At 51.1% G+C, this 24,428-nt stretch overlaps 1 protein-coding gene across 4 annotated transcripts in view; it reads left to right on the top strand.

Moving 5' to 3' along the window:
* Positions 1-24,135, top strand: part of NFATC1 (nuclear factor of activated T cells 1) — a 107,771-nt gene extending 83,636 nt beyond the window's left edge. For all 4 annotated transcript variants that reach the window (XM_040632417.1, XM_040632419.1, XM_040632420.1 and 1 more), the window contains one exon: positions 22,395-24,135. In XM_040632417.1, the coding sequence (XP_040488351.1) occupies positions 22,395-22,444 (50 nt within the window). In that variant the 3' untranslated portion in view covers positions 22,445-24,135. The remainder of the gene's footprint in view (positions 1-22,394) is intronic.
* The last annotated feature ends 293 nt before the right edge of the window (positions 24,136-24,428 follow it).

Raw genomic sequence — 24,428 nt, 5'->3', positions numbered from 1 at the left:
CCCCCCCCCCCCCCACCCCGAGCCCAGGCTGCTCTGGGAGAGAACAAAATCTTTCCTCATGGAAAGTTTTACTGACCTGGCTTGGCGCCCGAGGCTGGGGCCTTCCCCGTTCCTAATGATGATGGAAAGAGTCTGTATCACGGTGATCAAACATGCAGAGTCGTTAATATTGTGGACGGCGGCTACTGCGTGATGGATAGATGAATTCAGCCATGCGAATAATTCATCAGGGTCGGTCCTTAATGCACTTGCATATCCGCTGGGGAGTCTCCAGGCCCAAAAATTACACCGCACACCACCCGGAGACGGACTGCTGTCGGCGTGGTGGGCCGCAGGCTCTGGGAATGGGTTCTCTGGAGGCCCTGCCGAAGGGCCTGAGCTGCTGCCTGTGGAGCAGAGACTCTGACTGCTCACCTGCTAGGTAACTGGGCACCTCGAGGGGCCCCTGTAGGCCTGTCCAGCCCGTGTGTGCACCTCACGGAGACAGCAGTCTCTGCACGGACACACGGAACTGAGCTTCCAGGGACAGTGCGCCTTGCAGGGGGTCGCACCGATATGCAGATATTTTAGTCTTCGTCTACCTAAACCTGCGTGTGACCCAGCAGTTAGCAGAAGTTGTTGGTCGGTGTGACGAGTGTCTGTTAGCTGGGTGTAGGCAGGGCCCAAGCCCTGTGTCTGCTGTCTCAGGAGGAGCGTGCTTCCCCCTGCAAACCTGTTGCTGCCGAACGCCAGGACAGCAGCGGTGAGGAGGCCGCCCTTCGTCAAGGCAGAAGGGGAAAGGCAGCAGTGACTCTGAGACGGCTGCTGAGTAAGGCTCTCTATAAATAGGGTGCAGACATGCCTGTGCTGCTCCCAGCCCCGTAACCTGCTGGGCTGTGATGTCGGAGCCTCTGCTGTTCCTTCCGATGGGCAGCAGGGCGAGGAGGAGGGGGGTCTGCTCATGGGCCGTGGGAGATTCGACGTCTGTGAGGTTCTGGGCACTCTTCTCCATTCTTACTTGTAGATGTTAACTACAAGCATGAAATGCTTGGAATTACACTATATTTCTAATCAAAGTATTGCTGTATGGCCTGATTATTTTCTGCGTCCTTGGAGGGGAATCAGTCTTACTGCTTTCAGCTGATACTAACTTTCTGCCCATCAACCCCCCAATCATAGGCGTTGGCTTGTTTCCCTTTCATTATTAATTTGAGAGAAAGAAGTAGTGTCGTAGAAGGAAAGCAAGGGAAGAGCCGTGAGTACTGAACACCGTCTGTCACAGCAGGAGCACAGACGGCCCAAGAGCTGATGCCAGACGTGACTGTGTCTCTGCCCGGCATGGGGCGTGCTTGCGGTGCTTCTGTCCTTTGTCACAGGCCGGCTCTGAGTAGTGTGGAGTGTCCGTGTGTGAGCGTCTCATGACTGGAATGCTGGTTTTTCCTGCAGAGAGGTGAGCACCTTTCCAAAAGTTCTTTCAATGACTCTGTCTCCACTTCAGATGAAGTTGTGCAACTCTGGCCTGGGCTCCGTGTCTTTTCTTTCTCTGATGATTTCTCTGGAGCTTTCTCACTTGAGAAGGAGCGCTCTTTACAGATACCGTCAGATCCATGAGCCAGCAGAGAGCACGCCACCGTGCTGCGTCACCAGAGCATGGAGCCATAGAACTAGGGATTTGAAAGCATAATGGCCACATTCAGAAAGCACAGTGGGTGATAGACCATCAGAGCGAGGCGTTTCTTTGGGGAGAGTGGTGACCAGGGCAGTGGAGGGCTCTGTCTACATCTGTTGAACAACTGTGTTTTTGCAAGAGCAGCCAGGGCCCTGTAACTCAAGCCAGGCACTTGGCTCTGCTGCCCCTGGAGCTCCAGGCAGAGAGGCAGCTAGGGACGGACACTTCTAAGTGATCTTCCTGATACAAAAGTGTATTCTTACATATGGATCCCTAAGGAGCACTGAATCATTGGCTCACAGGTGCCTATCAAGTCCAGGCAGAGAAGAACATGGAGACTTGGAACTGTGGTAATTATCTTCCCATCAGAGCTGAGAAAGTAACTCCCAATCTAGCACGACACATCATTGTCAACAAACAGAAAACCCAAATCACAATAACAGTACTGGATGAACGGCCTTTCGTACTTTCCAAAGTGACTTTTTACATATATCCTCTCGATTTACACTTTAAACCTTAGAACAGTCCCATGGCCAGAATTGCCAATATTAACCCCACTTGACAGAGGAGACGGGGCTTACAGACAAGTGTTATTGACTTGCTCACAATCACACAGAACAAGCAGCAGGCCAGAAGCAGCATGGGGATCTGCCAGCTCTGATTTGAATACTCTCTCTACTCTACCAAGGTTTGGATCTATTATTGAGTATTTTTTCTCTACTAGAGATGTGATGTGCAAAGACTCCTTCTTCAAAGTCTGGCTTTCAAGTGTGAGTTGGCCTGGCAAGCCAAAGAGGACTGCAGTATATTTTCTTCTTCATCAGAGAATTCCTGGTCATCACCCAAGGCACTTTTTGATAGCTCAAGAAGGACAGGAAGACAGGCAGGACTTCCAAAGTGTCGGAGGGAGGGCCTCAGTGAGTCAGCACTCCCAAAAAAAGCAACAAAAATACGGAGAAAACTATCAAATCAATCATTTCACAATCTGGAAATTCACCAAACAGGCAGAACAAATTGAAAAGCATTTATTCAAGAAAAACTGGACTCTGCTAAGAAGAGAGGGATCTGTGCTGGTTTAAGGGAGGGCTACTCCCATCCCCCTTCCCCAGCTCCTTGGAGCATAGCCGTGGAAAGCCAGCAGCTTCACTGACAGTGACGGAGACTGGCCTCTTTGGGGCTCTGTTAAAACCCTCTTCCCCAAAGTGCAAACAGTATTCGGACTGATGGTGAAGCTCCCTGGAAAAGTCGTCTTCCCAGGCCATGACCAAAAACAACAGATGACTGGACTCATGCTTGTGGGAGCTGCCAAGGCTGTGATCTCAACTGGGGCAAACAAGAGACTAGCCACACTCGATGCCTATAAGGGGTTTGAAAAAGCCCCAGCATATTCCTGGGGCTTGGGAGACTATGTATGGACATGCATATGCTCTGGAAAGACCTGGGGAATGAAAGGACTGGGTCCTTCACCTCTGGCTGGCCTTGAGACCTGTACAAAAAGCAAAACTAGAAGCTAAAGCTGACTGTGGCTTGCCTGCAATTTGATATCATTGACAGAAGGTGGAGACTTAAGAAACCTCCTGACTGATAACTGACTGACCGTTAACCCTGCTAACCTGAGGATGACCCTTGGGAAGCCAGACTTACAAATAAAAACAAGGATTTTTAAAAGAGGAATAGAGGACTTAGGGGCCACACACTGCAGAGAACACAGGACCTCCCAGAGGATTAGTCCAGAAAAGTCACTAATCAAATATCCAACATCAAGGGAAGAAAAAAAGAGCCCAGCAATAACAGCAAACCCTAAGAGGGGGCAGGAGTCTAATTCCAAAGTTGCTACAATATATTATCTACAATCTAGTTTTCAACTAAAAATTATGAAGTATGCAAAGATACATGAAAATATGTCCCATACAGAAGGGGAAGAAACAACCCACAGGTATAGACAGTGTCCCTGAGAGGGCTCAGGTGTTGGACTTTGCAGCAATGGCTTTAAATCAGCTGCTGTAGATACATTCAAAGAACTGAAGGAAAGTATGTTTAAGAAATTCAAGGAAAGTAAGGGGCACTTGGGTGGCACAGCGGTTAAGCATCTGCCTTTGGCTCAGGGCGTGATCCCGGCGTTCTGGGATCGAGCCCCACATCAGGCTCCTCCTCTATGAGCCTGCTTCTTCCTCTCCCACTCCCCCTGCTTGTGTTCCCTCTCTCGCTGGCTGTCTCTATCTCTGTTGAATAAATAAATAAAATCTTTGAAAAAAAAAAAGAAATTCAAGGAAAGTAAGACAGCAATGTCTCACCAAATAGAGAATATCAATAATGAGATAAAAAAAATTTTAAAGGGCCAAATAGACATTCTAGCCTTGCAAAGTACAGTAACTGAAATGGAGAATTCATTAGAGGGGCTGAACAGCAGATTGGAATTGGCAGAGAAAAAGAATCAATAAACTTGAAGAAATGTCTATAGATTATCTAGTCTGAGGAATAGAAAAGGAAAAGCATAAATAAAAATGAACTTGTGGGACACCATAAAACATACAAACATGGGCATATTGGGAGTGCAGAAAGAGAGGAGATAGAGGAAGGGGTAGGAAACATATCTGAAGAAATATTGGCTAAAATCTTCCCAAATTTGATGAAAAACATTGTACGCATCCAAAAAAATCAACAAATTCCAAGTAGAATAAATCCAGAGATTCACATTTAAATACATCGTAGCCATACAAGTCAAAGAAGAAGAGACAATCATGAAAGCAGCAAGAGAAAAGTAAGTCATCAGGTACGCGGAATCTTCAATAAGATTAACAGCTGACTTCTCATTAGCAATTGCAGAGACCACAAGGAAGAAGACTGTTGACCAAGAAGCCCATATCTAGCCAAACTAGCATTAAAGATGAAGGAGAAATAAAACCATTGCTGGGTAAGCAAAGATGCAGAAATTTTGTTGCCAGCACACCTGACCTATAAGAAGTATTAAAAAGAGTCCTCTCAGCTGTTGGCAACGGAGGTCCACACAAAGAAATAAAAAGCGCTGATTAAAAAGTAATTATGTAGATAAAGACAGCATACATATTTGTAAACTCTTTTTTTCACCTAACTCATTTAAAAGGAAATACATAAGACAAAAATTACAAAACCGTTCTGATGGATTTATATCAAGATGTCATTTGTGTGGCAGTAACAGCAGAAAGGAAAAGGTAGGGAAGGAAGCCATAGTAAAGTAAAACTTCCATATGTTATTAGAAACAAGTTAATATTAATTAGCTGAAGTAGAATTTTTAAGTTAAGATGTATATCATAATCTCTAGAGGAACTATAAAGAAACTAACTTAAAAATATACAGAGTAAAACAAAAACAACAACAAGAAAAAAGACATTTAACTGATACGTTATAAAACACGTATTTAACACAAAAGAAGGCAGTAATGAAAGATCATAGAAACAACAAAAACAACAAACAAAACCCCACAAGACACAGAAAACAAACAGCAAAACGGCAAATGTAAAGCCTACAACAAAATCACATTAAATGTAAATGAACCAAACACTCCAATAAAAAGGTGAAGGTTATCAGACTGGATTAGGGGAGATAAACTAGGGTCCAACTATATGCTGTGCACAGAAGACTTACTTTATATTTAAAGGCACAAATCGGTTGAAAGTAAAAGGATAGAAAAGATACACCAGGTAAATGGTGACCAAAAGAGATTTGGAGTATCTATACTAATATTAGACAAAGTCAATTCAAGACCAAAGAAAATGTTGCTGGAGACAAAAAGGGACAATTTATAATGAGTAGAATGTAAATTGAGCAGGAAGACATAACAACTGTAAATATTTTTGCACCTAAAAAACAGAACCACATAATACATGAAACAAAAATTTCCAGATTTGAAGGGATAAACGGAAAGACAATTAAAAAATAATAGCTGGCCACTTCACTACATACTGTCAGTAATGGATAGAACAACTAGACAAAAAGTCAACAAGGATACAAAACAATTGAACAGAACTATCAACCAGCTTAACCTGGAAGACATCTATAAACTCTCAACAGAATGGGGTGCACGTGGGACATTTTCCTAGTAGGTCATAAAATAAGTCTTAATAAAGTTTAAAGGGTTAATTCTGTTAACAGTGGAATTAATGGAATTAATCTATGGAATCAGTGCAATCCATATCAAAATTCTAGAAGGGTTTTTGGGTTGGTTTTTTTTTTGTTGTTGTTGTTTTTTTAAGGGACATGATCCTAAAATTCACATGGAATTTCTAAGGTCCAGAGTAGCCAAACCAATTTTGAAAACAAAGAACAAAGTGGGAAGACACTTCCTGATGGAGAATTTACTACAAAGCTACAATAATCAAGACAGTGTGGTATTGGCATAAGACATATGGTTCAGTGGACAGAATTCAGAGTTCAGAAATCCTTATGTTTATGATAAATTGATTTCTAATAAAAATGCCAAGCCATTTAAAAACTGGGACAAAGAATAGCCTTTTAACAAATGGTGACATTACAATTGGATGTCCACCAGCTAAAAGAATGAACTTGTACCTTTAACCTCACATCATACACAAAAGTCTCAAAAATTGATCATAGAATCAAATGTATAAGCTAAAAAATAAAAAATTTAGTAGATAGCATATGAGAAAAATTTTCAAGGCCTTAGATTAGGCAAAGATTTTTTAGATACAATACCAAAAACAGTCCAATATTTAAAAATTGGTAAATGAGACCCCATCAAAATTCACACTTTTTCTGCTTCAAAAGAACCATTAAGAAAATGAGAAGACAAGTAGCCAACTAAAAGAATGTTTTTGCAAAACATGTATCTGATAAAGGGCTTATATCCAGAATATACAAAAACTTTTATCTCAACAATACTAAGACAGCCTCGTCAAAACTGGGCTTTAAAATGTAAGCAAACATTTCTCCAAAGAAGACGTATGAATTGTTAATAAGCACATGAAAGTAGGCTCCACGTCCTCTGTCATCAGGGAATGCAAGTGTGACACCAACGCAGAGCCCAGCTCCTACCCACCTGAGGGACCACAGCCAGTAAGAGGCACAGTAGCACTCCTGAGAGAAGACGGGGGGAAACTGGAGCCCCCACCCGTTACCACGGGAGACGTTGGGTGCCACGGGCACATGGGCGGTGTCTTCGGAGGCCTGCAGCTTCATCATATGACCCATCCATCCCACTCTTAGGTATCTGCCCACGAGAAGTCAACACGTACGTCCGCACAAAGGTCTGCACATGAACGTTCTCAGCAGCATTATTTATAATGTCCAAACATTTGAAACAACCTGAGTATCCAGCCCCTGGAGGACAGCTGGGAAAGGCGCGTCACAACCACACGACGGAATATTACTCAGCCGGAAGGAGGAATGAGGTGCTGACGTGCTGCACCATGGATGGACCTCGAAGAATGAGGCGAAGTCAGAGCAGCCAGACACAGCCACCTCATCCTCCATGGCTCTGTCTACATGAAGTTACCCAGAAAAGCCAGACCTGGGGAGGCAGTAGCGCCCTGGCGCGGGAATGTTTCCCGGGGTGGGTTTGGGTCTGCATCTGTGGTGTAGCTGGAGGAACTTCCCTTCGAAAGTGTTCGGAGTCAAGCACGTTTGTTAAAACACTTGGTGCTGGAGGCGAGGCCGTGCTGTTCAAGCTCGAGGCCTGTGTGTGTCGTGCAGGGCTTTCCTCTGTGGAAGCCGTACGGTCCTCAGACTCCTTTTTTAGTAGCGTGAGGAGGGAATTCCAATTCGGTTTTTCTACGGCACGAACCCAACCCTGGTGGTAGAGTTTCTCTTAGGGAGTGAGAATATGTGTGCTTGCTTCTGCATTATCTCCTGTTTCACTAAATTAAGGACAATCTATGAGACACGGACAGTGTAACGGGAGCTTCTCCACCTGTTGCCACGTGGTGGGGTCCACGTTTTCCGGCCATTGGCGATGCGGGTTCTCTATCACTTTTCATGTCGTTTGGGAGCATGGAGCTTTGAGTCCCTCTACCTTTTTCAGCTTGAATTTTGAAGCAGGGTTCTTCCTTCCTTCCAGATTATAATGTGGACAGTTACACACAGTAAAGAACAAAGAAAGTCTATTCCCTTCTGAAACATCCGCCCTTATCGTGCCCAGGGGACCCCAGCTAATCAGAGCCTGATACTCTGCACAATAGGCCAAGTCAGCCAGACCACTCCCCTCCCAGAGCTCACGCTATCGCTCCCAGAGCCAGCGGCTGGTTTTCTTTTGTTCTGAAGTGGACAGACAGTGCAGGATGCAGTCATCGGGCCTGGGGGCCTCAGGGCGGACTTATCAGCCCCCCAGCCGTCCTCCCTCCCACCCAAGGGTGCAGGCTTCCCCAGGACTCGACCCTATCAGGCCCCCACAGCTGCTGTTATTTTAGATAGGACAGGAAGTGGGCCTGGAGGACAGGAGCAGCTCATGGCCTCAGCGGCATCCAGAAACGCCTGTGATTTGCCTGGGGTCTGGCTCCGGCTGGAGCCCGCGGCACGAGGGAAGGGGAGCAGTGCTGCAGATGTGGGGGAGCTCTGCCGGCACCTGGGGCCTCGTCTGGTCACACAGAGCAGGCAGCGGCTCCCACATCCGAGGTGGGACCCCCATGTGGGCAGTACCCTTCAGTCTTGGGGGATGGCGTTGTCAGCCCCTCTGTCCTTTGTGCCCATCAAACGGGCTAGTATGCAGGTGTGCAGTCCTGTGTGCGTCTGCGGACGGTTCTAACGGGGCTGAGAGCTCTGGCCCAGCGACAAGACAGTGAGGCTGGAAACCCAGGGGCGCGTCTCAGCCAACAGTCCGCGTCAGAATGGGGTTGAGGTGGGGGCGGTTCTGAGCTGTCTGTACCAGCACCCTCTGGGCAGCCAAAAGCCACAACCTCTGGGGTGGGGCAGAGCCTTTCTTCCCCAGCGGCCCTGCTTAGGGCTTTTTGCTGGAACTGGTTTCCAGAAGGGACCCCAGATAAGACGGTGGCGCCATTTGTGACCTGGCTGACATCTGAGAATGTTTCACTCAAGGAACTGCATTTTAGGACATCTCCTGTTACTTGCCATCCCTGGACCAGGTTGGTGATGGGGAGTGTGCCCCTGGTCCACAGCGTGGCTGCTGTCCCCGGTGGGGAAAGCCGTGCTGGTTGCTGCCTTTGGCATCGCGCCCTGCCTTCACAATGTCAAACTGAGAATCGCCTTTATATGCACTTTCCTTTTTTTTCCACAGTAGCTGTTGCCAGCAAGCTGTAAACTACCGTATATCACTCAGATTTAAGAACCTAAACTTTAAAACAAATTAAACTCTTGTTGACATTGTAATAAAAATCAGAATGGGGCTGAGCTGCACAGTAGAAGCGAACTTCAATTATTTTTGTGGATTTAAGATTGTTTTCTGGGATTCCCAGACTCCCAGCACAGCAAAGTTATTTCCTCTTGGCAGATGGCTGGACAGAAAAAGGGTGGCGGACAGAGGGAGGGCGCGGGGGAGGGAGGCGGCAGCGTGGGCCGCGGCCTGTCCGTCACTGTGTGTTTGCTCTGGCTGCCCCGGGAGCGTCTGCGGCCACACTTGAAAAAGCAACTACAGGGCAGAGCGTCCGTGGTGGGGCTGGGGGAGTGCCTGCATTTTTTTACATGCTGTAATTTCAGAAAAGAGCTCAAAAATGTGTGTCAAGGTCTGTCTGTTCATTGGGTGTTTCTCTGGATGCAGAGAATGGAAAACGCACGTCGGCCTGTCCTTCCGAACTTTGTCCAAACGCTGGAAAGTGCGCCGCGCGTCCGCACCCGCCCTCCACTCCCCTGGTCCTTATCTCTCATCACCCGTTAACCGCGGTGTTGATGTTCTGTCACTCGCGGAGATGGAAACGGTGGTTTCCACGGGACGAAGTGCCAGCTTTCCACCCTGCGTGCAGCTTCCTGTCCTGATAGCACAGCATGCAGTGTGGCAGGGAAACGTGCAGATGGAAACTGGGTGATTGATTACTTTGACAAGCGTTTCTCCGGAGGCGTGGCAGGCTCCCTGGGGGTGAGTTTTGACCTGGGCTTTCAAGCGAGCCTTTTACCAGAATCGGCCCTTCCCTGGCCTGCTGCTTCCTCCTCTGTTCTGCTTCCTGTTTCTCTGTTTTCGAGGCCAGGTGGGCAGCGGGGCCGGGGAGCTCCGGGCCACGGATGTGCTGGTGTCCACCGCCCACCGTAAGCTGCTGCCTTGCTTGGTCCTCCCAGCCTGGTGTGGGGAGCCACCGCAGTGGTGAGGGTGGCCGAGCCCCGGGGGGCTGGGCCCTGCTGTGGCTCCTACTGCTGGGAGGTGGCCCCTCTGCCCTGGGAGGAGCTGCGCCCTGGGGTGGGAGCCTTGCCAGGCCGGCGGTATCCAACACGTCCATTAAATGACGGGAAGGTGAGGAGAGCTTAAAAATGTACGACCTTCTGGGTGGTTTCTTCCCAGGCCCTTCTGTGTCCCAGGATGCGTGGAGCAGGGCTGTGGGTTTGGAAATATCCACTCATCCCTGCGGATGGCGACCCTGGGCGCTTGGGGGTTCTTAAAGCATCTTCGGTCCCTGTTCCATCAGTGATGTACACTTGACCAGGGCTTCCTGGGCTCAGCATTTTGATGGAATGTCTAATTGTGCTGTGTGCACCAAAGTGTCTCCAGGCCTCCGGCAGCTTGTGGGGAAGGTGTGCAGGCTGGCGCTGCAGTGCTGGGCTGGCCTTGAGCCCCTGGCCCGTTCCTGTCGTCGGGGGTTGTCTGTAGCGCTCTGTGTTGGGGAATGGCCACAGATATCCTCATCCCAGTGCAAGAAAGAGCTCAGCAAAGCTCGGACACTGCTTCCCTGGGAAGTCAGCAGCCCCTTGTCTTCAGTCTGAGTTATCACCTGTTGTGAACAAATACATCTAGATAGGTTGTTCCGCACATACTGCCTTCTTATGAGGACATTTTCTTAATTTTTATTTCTGTACTTATTTTAGAGAGAGAGCATGTGCGCACGCATATGCATTTGGGGGGGCGGAGGTAGAGAGAGAATCTCGAGCAGACTCCCTGCTGGGGGCAGAGCCCGACGTGGGGCTCGATCTCATGACCCTGAGGTCACCACCTGAGCCAAAACCAAGGTCAGACCCTCAACCGACAGAGTCATCCCAGCACCCCTTTTGAGGACGTATTTTAAGGTTTCTTCAGATTTAGTTGAACAGAGCAAGAATTAGTGCGAGATTTTCCGAATGAATGCTCATAGCCCCACGGAAAAGGAAGAAATCCCACAGACACAAGGCTGTCCCGTTGGTACGGCTGATTTCTCCGCAGCCTGAGCGGTAAATACCAAGAAGCCTGCAGGTTCGGCTGTTCCTTGCCTCTTGCTCTGTCTTTTTGAAACTCATGCAGAGGATTAACTCGACTTTCAAAAGAGGATGGAACAACCAATACATTTTTTTTTAAGATTTTATTTATTTGACAGAGACAGGCAGTGAGAGAGGGAACACAAGCAGGGGGAGTGGGAGAGGAAGAAGCAGGCTCCCAGCGGAAGAGCCTGACGTGGGTCTCGATCCCAGAACGCCGGGATCACGCCCTGAGCCGAAGGCAGCCGCTTAACGACTGCGCTACCCAGGTGTCCCGGAACAACCAATATTTGCAAGTTCCTTACTGTGTCCTGGTATCACAGGGCTGTCAAGACACAGCCACACATCCGTTCTCTGGCCCCTCAAAAAATTAGAGGGGAACGGGCAGAACAGGTCAAGCAGCTAACAACATTCAGAGTTTAAAGTTCAAGATGACAAAGCCTTTGCCGAGTGAATTACAGCGCATGCGCTGGGAGTCTGCGGGCCTGGACGGTGTTTCGGGAAGGACTTTTCAGAGGAGTAGGACAGGAGCTGAGTTTTACCGGCAATCTGTCCTGTGTCTCTGCTCCTAATGGGAAACGCAGCCTAATTCGGTGGGAGGCCTCCGAAGGACAGGACACGTGTGCAGGCTTGGGTTCTGTCTGTGAGGTTTGGGGGCCCTTGGCTGACAGTCTGCCCTAGACGGCAGCCCTGAGAATGGATGCATCCCTGGCCCCAGCATGGTGCTCCTCTCCCGTGTCCAGGGGATCACTGGGACCTGTCCCTTCAAGGACCATTGGAAATGACCGCTCCACCTCAGGCTGAGAAGTGGTCTTTGGGACCGTGGTAATCCAGCCAGACCGCTCATTCTGGTAATCACCAGGGGCGTGCGGTTATTACATAAAGTCAATTAGAGCGCATACATGCCGGTCCTGCTGATTTGATTTAGAACTAACAAAAGCTCCAGTAATGGGCAATTACAAGAAACTTAATGGCCCTTTATACGGAATGCAGCTTCCATGGCACCTAATATACTGTGATGAATTACTCATTATGTGCCGTGTCGGAATAGCTTCTATAAAGATTAATAATTGGATAATCAATACAAAAATTCAATCTTGGGTGCTTTTCCACGCCAGGGTCAGTATGTCCCAGAGACCACGGGACCGGTCTCACTGGCCTCTGTTTTTGTGACTCGGCTCCCCTTCTGCCTTGTTTTCCAAACTGGGAGTCTCTGGGAGTCACTTGCCTCCAGCGATTCTTCTTTTTGGATCTTTACAGAATAAAGAAGCAGCTTCTGCTGTCGGTCCGTTTTCTCAGTACTCGTGGGTGCAGTTTCTGCCCTCAGTGTGGGCTCCGTCTGCTGGGGGCAGAGAGCAGAGACTTGTGGTAAAGATTAGTGGCTCACCAGGTTCCTGTGTGCACAGGAGAGGTGTCAGGGGGCCTTCCCTGAAGTGGCCGGCAGAGCCAGGAGTGGGATGCGGGCACCCTGGCGGCAGCATCCCAGCTGGGCTCCGGGCACAGGTGCACAGCTGGGAGTGGGCAGGAGGGAGGTGGCGCACGGAGCAGACCCTTGTGTCCTCGCCTTGCCGTGGGATGGGCTCGGCCCCCTAGCAGCTGCCCGAACACAGGCCAGATGCCGAGGCTGACCAGCAGTCACCAGCTTCTCCTGGGCTCTGGCTTCTCTCTGAAGGCAGTGTCAGTTTTTAATGGTGGAAATCTCAGACATCCACAAGGGTGTAGTAAAGAGTACAGAGGGCTGCCACGTGCCCTCACCAAGGTCCACAGTCGGGGCAGGCGATGCGGGGCACCGTTCCTTCAGCCACCCTGGTTGTGGCTGAGGTCGTGAGGAACCAGGTCCTGGACCTCGTGTCTGCATCCCGCTGTCCCTCAGGCACACACGCCTTTTTAATGGGCCAATTTCCTACATGATCACAGTGTGACAGTCACGCCTAACAGGTGGTTCATGGTTCTCTGGTAAGGTGAGGATTTACTTCAGACTCACATGTACCGATAAGAAGGTGTGGTTTCACTTCCCCTGAAGCCAGCATCAGAGGGCCTGAGCCTCTCCTTTGCCTCCATAACAAGCAGCTTCTTCCGGGCAAACCGGGCAGCTGCCGGGTGGGTCACGGGTGCTTGACCTGTGTCCGGCGGACGGGCGGGTGGAGCTGATGGATCATCACGTGGACCCTCCCGCCGCCAGCCCAGGAGCATGGCTGTGTCCTCCGCCGCCTGCAAATGGGGACGGGCTGCATGTTAGCGCCTCTTACCTTGAGGACCCGACGTGTGTCCCTGGACAGGGTGACAGGAGGCAGCAGGCTGGCCACGCCTGCATGGCCACTCACCCCGTTCCTCTGTCCACTTAACATTGTTACTTTTTAACTAAGGGGAGCCTTTTCATCTTTTTTTTTTCCCCAATTCTGTTCATTCTGCGTGAATAGAAATTTCATAATTTGGGGGAATGTGTTTTCTAGCAGCACAAAGAAACCCCCAGAAAAATGCTTGCTGGTGGTTTAGCACTCCCCGTGAGCAACTGTGGAATGAGTTTGGTGTAGATAAAAAAATGAGCCAGGTGATGTGCGAGCCCACGCCCGGCCGTGGTAGAGGGAGGTGCAGGGCAGCCCGCGGAGCTCCCGTCACATGGCCGGCCGGTCCCCGTGGAGGCTGGAGTTTCCACACGGGCGTTAGCATTATTTGGAGTATTCAGGCTAAATAAGGAAGCAGGCACTGAAGGCAGGAAAATTATTCTGTTTTAATGGCTGACAGTCCCGTGTGACAATAGTGCCGTCAGTGCCAACCCCACACGCAGTTGGGAGGGTCATGTTTTATTAAAACTGTGACTTGTTGTCATTCAGACTGCACCGTCCCGTTCCCTCCTTCCAAAAATAGCAGGCCCCGTGGCAGTGGCTTATTATGATTAAACAGATAAAAATAAGTGAAGGCTGAAATGGGTCCAGGACACCCGAGGTAACGCGGAACTTACTTTTTAATGGAACTTGAGAGACGGCCTCATTTTCCACCACCTCACGAAGCATCTTTGAAAAAAGTCAGAAAAGTAAAGCAGGGCTTCAGTGATGTTGCAACTCTGCATTTTCAGAGTTACCGTGGTTGTGACAGTCCCGCAGAGCGGCACCTGCTGTCTCCTGGGGCCACGCGGGGCCGCATGGACACCCAGCCCGCCATCCCTGCCAGGCCGTGGGCAGAGCGCCAGCCTGCGAATGAGGATGTATGGATAGCAGACTTTGTAAGACACTTGCCTCTTCTAAGAAAGTAAAAACCCACCTGGGAGACAGCCTCAGTTTCCCTCGGTGCCACAGCCCGAGCGTCGCTGCTTGAGGGGCACAAAAGCATGTTTTCTCCGCTTCCTAGTTTCCACATCATGGTGTTTTCGCACACGTCTCCCCTCTGCAGTAATACTTTAGCCAAGGAAGTTCGCGCTGGAGCGTGAGAACACTGTGCACCCGGCAGTCGGCTGGAACCATGCGCCACGGGAAGCCCACCGCTCACGCCCCTGTGCGCGGCGTCCCAGGCGCGAGAGTCTGCACACCTCCCTGTCCCGGGATCCCTGCACGTTGTAAACGGTTAGCGTGGCAGACACGACCTGGCCAGGGATATTTCTGGCTGTACTACTGTCTGCCTAAATGATTATGCTCTCGGGTTACAATACTAACTTTAGCTAAAGGTGTACTTTCTGGGAAAGTTAGCAAATACTTTTTAAAATTATCTTTTAGTTATAGGAATGGGAAAGAACGGCCTTCCTGTTTTGTTTTGCTCTTCACGAAGCTATTTTGGCTTTCCCTTAAAAATAGAAATGTTTCTGATGGCTTGTTCTGTGTGAGGAACATGCATTTTTCTGACCCTCACAGGAAGACGGAGTAAGCACGTAACAACTGCTTTTCTATATTTCTTTACACATGGTACTTCATTTGGCCGTGAGCTTTGAACGAGCCCAAGGGGCAAGATGCAGCACGGATGTGGCCGCAGGAACCCACCCTGGGAACTGAATCCCGTGTGAATCGTTCAGGCCTCTTTGTTTCCCACATTGCTTTTGTTTAAAGGACAACGATGGCTTTTGAAAAGTGGTTTTCTTCGTGAAAAAGCAGCATCGTAACCTGTTATGATGAACACTGGGTGTTATACGCAACTGATGAATCACCGAACGCTACATCAGAAACTAATGATGTGCTATATGCTGGCTAATTGAGTTTAAATAAAAAAAAAAAAAAGACCCACAAACAAATAAGCAAACAAACAAACAAAAAACAGAGATGAAAAAGTAACAGTGCCCCTGCTCGGCCGGCTAGTTCACCAAGTAGCAGAAGGTGAATATTGTTAATTTTTAAAACTTCACAGGACAGTTGTCTCCTTATTACAACTAACCTATTGAAAAGGAGGCAGATGTTTTAAAAATGGGTTTTATGTAATCAAGCTGACGTGTACCTACAGCAATCACTTTGTTTTTTAGAAAATTGACATAAAAATGTTATTAGCAAAGTATGGTCCTTATCCATCCTAATTAAACTTTTTTTTTTAAGCAAAGATTACACAGTGTGGCTGGGGTAATGCTGCAACTAGATTTCTTATGCCCAGGCCCAAACCTGGCTCCTAAGAAAGTAGGATTGATGTCTGTGTGGACAACCACCTAGAAACTTCCAGCACCTGCCTCTCCTGTGCCTTCCCACCCACAAAGCCTGGCACGTGGGCCCCATGATTCGAGCAGGGAGAGACCCCCACATGGCCCCAGGCACGTGGGGCCAGCACCTCCTCCCATTGCTGTGCCGCGGGTGGGAGGCCAGCGGCCCTGTTGGTACTCTGTGACGGAGACAAAAACCTGCCACAAACCTACACAGGTGTCTCTTCTGGTTCTAGAGAGAACACACGCTCTGCGGGAAATACCGAAACGAAACATACAGAAGTAACGCCCACCCCTCGGCTCCACTGTGAGTCTGAGCACGTGTGCCGCATGGCTAAGCTCCGGCCTCCACGGACATGACCGGAAGTCCACTCTCCCCCCTTTGGTCAGGAGACCGAAAGTTCAGCCAGTGAGTCCCGCACCCATATCGGTAATAGAAGCAGGCTGGCCTGGCATCTGCTGGACCACGTCGGGCGTGTCGTTCTGCCAGGCAGGAAGCCGGCCTGGAGCAGCCTGCCCCCGGGAGGCCGCCACTCTGGCCTGCTGCTGACGCTGCGGAGCCCCTGAAGCCACACACACTCCCCTGAGCCACGGCTGGTCCCATTCCTGACTTTGCTGCTCGCCCACTGTGAGGACTGGCATATCTCCCGCCTTCTCTGGGCCTGTCTTCAAATGAAGAGTAGTAACGGTATCCACCTCCCAGGGGGTTGGGGAGGACGCTGTGAGGTTCCTGCCGCTTATAATGCTCGGCGCCCAGAACTCTACCCAGGAGGATGTGTTTCTCCTTTTGAAATGACTGAAGGGTCCCCGACTTGGAGAGCAGAAAGGGATCTCGACCAAGCCCCCATTTTCACGGATGAGACCCTCAGGCTGCAGCCAGGTAGGGAGGCAGGATGAGAGCAGGTCTCCATCCGCGAGCCCTCCAGCCTCACCCTCCCCTAACAGTGCGTGTCCAGGGCGTGCAGAGCTCATATCGTGTTTTCTAGAGGAAGGTCACAGGCCTCCATTGTTCACCAATCTGACCGATCATTTAAAGGGTGTGGTATGAGCGCGAGAAGAATTTAGGTCCGAGAAAGTTAGAAAGTCACGGGATCATCAGGGTTATTGGCTCTGACATGGGTTTGCTCATGCTCATGGCCCAGGCATCTCTTGGAGAATAGGAGGTCGGGCTATCTTTAAAAACAAGCACCATCCAGATCTTCTCTTTGTCGTTTCTTTCTCTTTCTAGGGACTGCTTTTCCTCCCTGAGTCTATGTTTGCACTCTGACCACACAACATCCTACGGTTCTTAGGGTCCCCGGGACACACTTCATGTCAGGCTTCCTTTCTAGTCCCAGGGATACTGCGGTCACGGCACTCCCGTCCTGTCGTGCACAGTCCCATGTGGACGCACACGCTGTCACTTCTTCCCTTGGAGTTGGAAGGAGGACGCCGCATGACGACGTCTGGGAGCCGATCAGAGGCGCAGCTCCGTCATTGTCGCGGCTCCCTCATCGTCGCAACAGCCATGAGCAGGCTGCCTCCGAGGCTGAGAGGTCCCGGCGCGCAGGCCTGGTGCCCTTGGATGTCGGCTCTGACACGCAGACTCAGAGCCGGTGGAGTGTGCGTGTCGCAAGCACGGGGCGCAGTCGCAAAGCCTCCACCTTCATGTGCGTGCAGCCCTTGGGATTGCCAGGCTGTGCCGCTGGGATTTTTGAAGGAGGTTTCTTTTTTATTTTTTTTTAATTTTTATTATTTTTTATTATGATCTGTTAGTCACCATACAGTACATCCTTAGTTTTTGATGTAATGTTCCATGATTCATTGTTTGCGTATAACACCTAGTACTCCATGCGCTACGTGCCCTCCTTAATACCCTTCACGGGGCTAGCCCCCCCGCCCCCCCCGAGACCCTCAGTTTGTTTCCCGGAGTCCACAGAAGGAGGTTTCTTATCTAGCATGTCATGATATCTCTTCTGGCTTTGATATCTGCGCCATATTGGTAGGGGCGGCCAGTGCATGCTGCTGTTTGTTGTAGGGTGAGAGGAGCTTGCCCTGGAAAACAGGTGGCCGTTCAGACCCTGTGTGGGTCCTCTGGTCACTTGCCTCTTCTCCTCCTTCTGAAAAAAAAAAAGATTTTTAAGGCATGCAACAGCTAGTCCGGGAGAAATAACTGGAAAAAATAGTTGTTTTTAGCTCCAACAGAAGAGAATACTGTGTTTGTATGCATGGTACTGGTGCTGGGCTGGTGCAGGCTTTGAAGACAAGCATGCCCCAGAAAAGGGAAGTGCAGGCTCTGCCTTTAGCCTCTCTCCACCTCAGACACCAGGTTCTGTGTGCTGACCAGCCCTGCAGTCCAGACCAGGGCTGGACACAGAGGGACAGAGTGCAGGGCAGGGGTAGGAGGAGGGGGACTGGCGGGCACAGGTGGGCAGAGCACGCTCAGGTGGCCTCCACTCCTCACCCGAGAGCCTGAGAGCCCGTTTCCACTTGCCGACCCTCCCGCGGGCCCCCCATTCACAAAACCTCTAACTACGAAGTCTGCTTTCCCTCCCTGCTTAGGAACCACGGGGGCTGCAAACATGCTGGGCCAGCAAGCAGTGCAGCTCATTCCTGAAATTTTGATTTGAGAGCCTCAGCTGCTTTCGGAAACCAAAAGTTCAGAAATGTGGGGAAACTTTGGTTAAAAGCAAAATGTGTAAAAATGAGATTTGGACCCTCCCCAACCCCTTGGGTCACACAGTCTCAGGAGAGCTCAAGGATGAAGTGAGGGCATTTTGCTACGACACAAGGTTTTTAAGCTCAATTTTTTTCAAAATGGTGATGAAAAAGAAACTCATTATGTGAAAGAACAGAAATTTTGCTTTAAAACGGACACTTGGTCAGATTAGTTAATTTGCACACCTTCTTTATAAATAGCCGTGAGATCTTTGCGTAGTGGTCAGAACACAGCGAACATCCACGGGTGCTGTAAGTGCGGGTGAAGAGCTATGCCTGTACTTTGTACGTTCTAGTTTTTAAATGTTAAAAAATACTTATTTTCTTTTCAGTCAATTCCAATGATGCACAAGGAGGTGGTGTGGGTACATGTCTGTGTGTGTCCTGCATATAGATCCCAGATTAAAACACAAATTCAAATTGCCACAAAAGTTTTAGGAAAAAAACAGTTTCCACCTTGGGAGCGTTTTAGAGAAAACTTAAATATAAGGGAAAAAACCTTTCTCATTAAATTAAATTGTGGTATAACAGCTCACCACATCCTGTTGCAGGGACCTCTGACACTAAGCAAAGCAAAGGTTCCTCTTTCAGGTCTCTGACAAGCTCCAAGGGTCACATGGTACCTGCAGTTCAAAATACTTCGACAAAGAAAAAACCCTGTGTGTCGGTGGAAAAGCTGAATAAGAAGATGGAAAGTATCAGTAGAGAGAAGACACTGTGGGAAACCGTCACAGAGAAAGCCACCCCCAAAATAACCAGCACAGAGCCCCCGGGGGCGGCTGCGCACTCACAGGGACCCGGAACCGTGACCTCATGGAAGGGACGTGGGAGGCCGTGGCCAGGGCGAGGCCAGGGGCGGCAGGACCCCGGTGCGCGTGCCCTGCTGCGCCATCTGTCTGGGGATGGGAGCCTCACGGCTCTCCCTGCAGGGCTGCGGTGCGGACTGTGTCTGCCCGGATAGTGTTGCTCCGTGGCTGTCCTGTCCTCGGTCGTGTGCACAGTTGTGCGTGTCTGCTGTGCAGGTTACGGGGGCCACCTGCCCCTTCCGTCAGCTGCCCCATTCAGTCCCCGGGCCACCTAGGGCAGGTCCAACAGGACATTTGTGCATGTGTGCTGGTTCTTGAGTGCGCTCCCAAGATGTCTGACCCATCGTGACCCTACTTTATGGTGCCAGGCCTGGACCACAGGGGCGTCCAGTAACCTGCCATGTCAAGCTGACCATTATTGGGAGGCAGGCAGGGCTGGTGGCCCATCAGAAACTGGCAGATCCCAGTGAGGGAGCAGGAGTGCTGCCCACTCTCCCGAGATCCTCCTGATCGCCAGGCTGGGGTCACAGAGAGCAGGTCAGGTGCCAGGACACAGGAGGGCCCTGGATGGCTCAGGACATACTCAGTGATTTCCCCACTCCCACCCACCACGGGCTCCCCCTGCCAGGCTCAGGTGCCCTGGTGGGCAGCAAGGGGAAGCCCACTTCTGAGGCTTCTTCCCCTTTTATCTTGTCAAACACGTGTTATTTTTCCTGTGGTCTCTATAACTCTGAGGAACTAGAAGGTTCTTGGCTGCCTTGCTTAAGCTTGCCCCCTGTTCCCTGGCATTTTTACCCCTCATCTCCCCCCATATTCCCATTTTTACTCCCCTCAACCTCCCCCATATTCCCCATCATTATTACCCCTCAGACCTTCCTCCATATTCCCTGGAATTTTTACCCCTCAGACCTCCCCCCATATTCTCACAATTATTACCCCTCAGACCTCCCTCCATATTCCCGTCATTACCCCTAAGGTCTGCCCCCGTATTCCCTGTCATTATTATGCCTCAGACCCCCCATTTCCCTGACGTTAGTACCCCTGAGAACTTTTCAACCACCAGTGTCTGCTCTTGCTAATTCAGATTTCCGGTCTGAGACCAGCTGTCCTTGCTAGTGGAATGAGCAAGGAAACGCAGTGTTGGTGTGTGTAACTGAGAGGCCCAGCCCCAGCCCTCAGTGGTATCCTGTCCACGCTGCCCTGTCCAGAAGGCCTTGTTCCTCGGCGTCATGGCTGAGTGTTGTAGCCCTGGACCCAGGGGTGCCTGTGGCAGCCGGTCCACTTTCCCCCGTGTGTGCTCTCCGGACCTCCTGCTTAATCTGAAGGTGGGTTGGGAAGACCTGCTATGCCCATGGCCTGGCGCAGGTTTAGGATGAAATGAGAAGGGTCACCATGAAGCGACTTTAAGGGGCCACGTGCCACACCAGCCACAGTGACATGCTTTGTGGGGTGGTCACTGTCCCTGCCGCGTCAGCTCTGTACTGTCGTAAGGAAGTCCAGCCCACTCTGGCAGGGAGCCTCTCCTCACCAAGGCAGTACCCTAGAGACACTCAGATTTGTTATTTTTCTTTGTCAAAATGTTCTTTGATGTAACAGAGTTCTGCAAAGTGTAAGTTGGACCCGTGCCTCTCAAAAAAGAGGCCAAACGAGTGAAGTGGGAAGAAGAGTGGGGCTGTGTCTGCTGCCCCGTGCCTTCCCCCAGGTTCCTGTCTGTGCTCCGGGAACCCAGCAGAGCGTGGTGCATGGGGCCTAGGGAACGCTGGGGCGGTCTCCAGGTCTAGTGACAGGGAGAGCCGCGTGGTCAGGCGGAGACACGTGACCTGCGCTGTGCACGGGAGGAAGAGCTGCCTTGCCTGCCTTCCCGGGGGCCGTGGCCGGCACTTGTCACGTCTCTAGTGGGTCTGGCTAAGCTGGGCAGCCAGAGTGTCACGGAACAACTGCCTGCCGCTAACGAGCTGCCCCTGGGACACTCCAGGGACAGGTGTCGTCCTGAGAGCTGGTCTGAGCACCTGGGCCTCATTACTGCCTCATTAGCAGTTAGCTGGGAGGGGTCCCTGGGCTGGCCCCGGCGAGCCACAGCCCCTCCCGGTGTTTTCCACATGAAGGTCAGTGCCATCCTCAGAGAAGGTGTGGCTGCGTGTCCGGGGGTCGTGCATCACATCCGTGTCCCAGGCAGATTTGTCCTCGGCAGGCAGGCTGGCCTGGCGCCCGCCCCGGCATGCTGTGTGCTCCTGGTGTCCGCAAGCAGTGACTCACCCCCCTCGCCCACAGGCGGCCCCCTGGCCAGGAGGCGGGTGGGCCTGGGGCTCTGCAGTCAGGCTCCCGCCTGTAACGCTGGTGCCAGTGGGCTCCGTTATCAGCAACCATGACACAATTCCTGGTTCCCCCAACCACGTTTTATTATTGTTATTCTTAACAATGGCGGGGGGTGTTGAAAAGGCATGTAGGGGAGGGAGTGGGGGTGATGACAGGTGTGCCAGCTAATTGCTGCAGGAAGCCACTCTGGGATGTGCCGGGGCCTTTGCAGAAACACAGGGAGTTTATCTGGGCGGCAAAGGGAAGCCCGGGCAGTTCCGTGACGTAAGCACGTGTCCCCCACCTCCCATTCTGTTAGGAAAGTGGGCCGTGGGGACACGTCCCCTATCTGGGGGCCGATCAGGGGGTGGAGAGAGGGATGTTGTGCAGCCTGCTCACCATGGCCTTTGCCAGCTTCGCTCATTTCCTCTTTTGCTGCCAAAAGCCACATGCTGATAGTGGACACGGACAAGGAAGAAGAAATGAAGGAAGAGCCCCAAACAAAGGGAGGCCCCGGCCGCCCCATGGTCGGCCCTCCTCTAGGACGTGGCCTGTCCAACGACGAGATCAAAGAAAAGGGCCTCTCTGAGCCAGGACCTCAGGGACATGCCTGCGCCGCAGGGTGCCTCTGCTCGTCTTGCCTGTGGAGACCCCAGCTGCACGCACCTGCCTGGAGAAGATGCGCTCACAGCACCCGGACCAGCACCAGGCGGCTTTTTCCGGCGCCCACAGTCGAGGCATCAGTTTGTAACTGTTTCTGGATGGGAGCGGTGACTCGACCACCGCCAGCCCCTGCAGTCGTGGAGCCGGGTTCCGGGCAGCGGCGTGCTGCTGGCTCAGGACACCCCAGGCCCGTGGTGGGAAGCAGGAAGGAGTTCCATGCCTCTAAGACACCCTTTCCACAGGCCCAATGTCACGGGCTGAAGGCGTGGCTGATGGGATTTCTGGTTCTTCCGAACAGTTCTGGGCAGAACAGTGTTTCCCTAATGGTTTCTCTATTGTGTTTTCTTGCAGTAAATGAAATAATACGGAACGATCTCTCCAGCACCAGTATCCGATCATAGCTGGCCTCGTGGAACTCACTCGGAAACCGCGCAGTATCGCTCCGCCGCTGACGGTCAAGCTCCAACGCAAGGACTTCTAAGTAGACCGAACACACACCTGGCGCCCGTCAGCACTCCAGCTGACCGAAGCCTTGCATCGCACGCGCAGAGAAGTACCTCTGTGACAGGGAGGGCGGACCGCAGGGGGCAGGGGAGTGAGTGCGCCTCTCGCCGGCCCCCGGGCCCCCCCGGACTTCAGGACTGGAAGTGCCTTATTAACCAGACCCCAGCATCAGGGCGCCATCGGATGGAGTGTTGGGTCTGCTACCAGGAGAGTATTTGTAGGAGCAAAAGCTATAAAGATGCTTCATCGTGAGGCTTTCTCTTTTGTATAAATTAGGAGAATACTGGCAAGCTAGGCGTTGTGAGGAAAACCTAACACGTGCTTCCTGCTTTTTCTCAGCTCCCCTTGGGCTGCAGTGTGCAATCTGTTGCCTTGTTCAGTGCATTTTAGGCATCTTTTATTTAGTGCTCTCTCGGGTCACCTGCTCCCCTCTCCTGTGTTACCGAAACTGTAGGATTGTTAACCGTAGCATGCTAGGGTTTTGTTTTTAATCTGGCTTTGAACGTAGCGCAAGTAAGATGGTAGCGCAAGATATGTTGCTGGACAAAAAAAGAAGTCTGTCTGCCCCAGGACAGAGCTTGCATTTGCATGTATGTACAGTTATCAGCACGTATTTATGCACGAGTGAAGAAGGACAGTGTTGGCGGCGTGCGGTCTTTGCCCAGCAAGGGCTGCCGCGTTAGCAATAACCCGTATCCGCTCTGGAAAACGCATCTAAGACAAAACCTGGCTTTTCAGCGACGACCACGGGGCCGTATCCTGTCGGCCGCATCTGCATTGTCTTGCGTGGCGCCGCTGGCCGAGCTCGTCAGAAAGCCAGGAGAGGTGCGTCCTCGCTGCCCAGATGTTACCAGACAGCAGATGGGAAAGCAACTGTAAATAACACCCCAAAAGGAGTGTAATATATTTGTTCAGCTGTAAGATGATTCCTTCACAGAAGCCTTACAACTCTGCTTCGTCTGAGAAAACAATTACCAAAAATGTTTTAATACGCCTGTAGTTCATTCCCGATTAGCTGCTGTTACCGCGTAGCTTAGCGTTAGCTTTCGTGCTTCTCCTGCGTCTGTACAGTTAGCAGCTTATCACACATTATTACTCGCCGTGACCTGTCGTTTCCCATAACCAAAAAGCATGCTTTATTTAAAACATGTTTACCCTGATGATTGTGCCTTAGGAGTTCACGCCCCCTCATGGAACCCGCCCGAATTGCACCCGCGGGTGGAGGATGTAAGTTCTGATAATTAAACATTATGTTATGGTGGAGAAAGCTCCCCGCAGAATTATTTTTAAATGTTCTTCTGTCGATTATGTGTCATTTCTGTTTGAGTCCCGGCAAGAACACAAACCTGAAAGCCGTATTTGCACACAGCTGTGAAGAGCGACGGCAGAGGGCTCCGCGTCGGCCCGACACCGCTCCTCACAGGCCGCGGCCCCGCCTGTCGCCCAGACCTTAGCCTGCACTTAGCGTCCTAGGACTCGCATGAAACTCTTCTCAGTAGGCTGTCTATGGGAAGGAACTGTTTGCTATTTGTGTCCGCTGTCCTTGTAGTTAGGAAATAGACCCAATAAAGCAATATTTTTTTCTGGACAGTCTTAGTCTGCAGCGATTCATTACCTGTGTGGAACATTCTACTCGGTTCTAAGGGGTTTTCTGCTGCGGGTCCTCACACTCCTGCCGCCTCCACGAGGTGCTGAGTGCTAGAGCTGCACCGGCGCCCCCGGGAACGTTCTCCCCCAGGGGGCTCGCTGTCCTAGACGTGCGAGGAGAAGCTGGCCACAGAAGAGGCGGACGTGCGGCCACGCGCCAGGCATTCCGAACCAATGGAGCACTTCAGAAATGCTCGCCCAGGCCCTGTGTGCAGGGAGCTTTCTCCCGAGCCA

This window comes from Ursus maritimus, unplaced genomic scaffold (genome assembly GCF_017311325.1).
Source record: "Ursus maritimus isolate PB19 unplaced genomic scaffold, ASM1731132v1 scaffold_18, whole genome shotgun sequence".
NCBI classification, from domain to species: Eukaryota; Metazoa; Chordata; class Mammalia; order Carnivora; family Ursidae; genus Ursus; species Ursus maritimus.
This window is presented reverse-complemented; position numbering and strand designations above follow the sequence as displayed.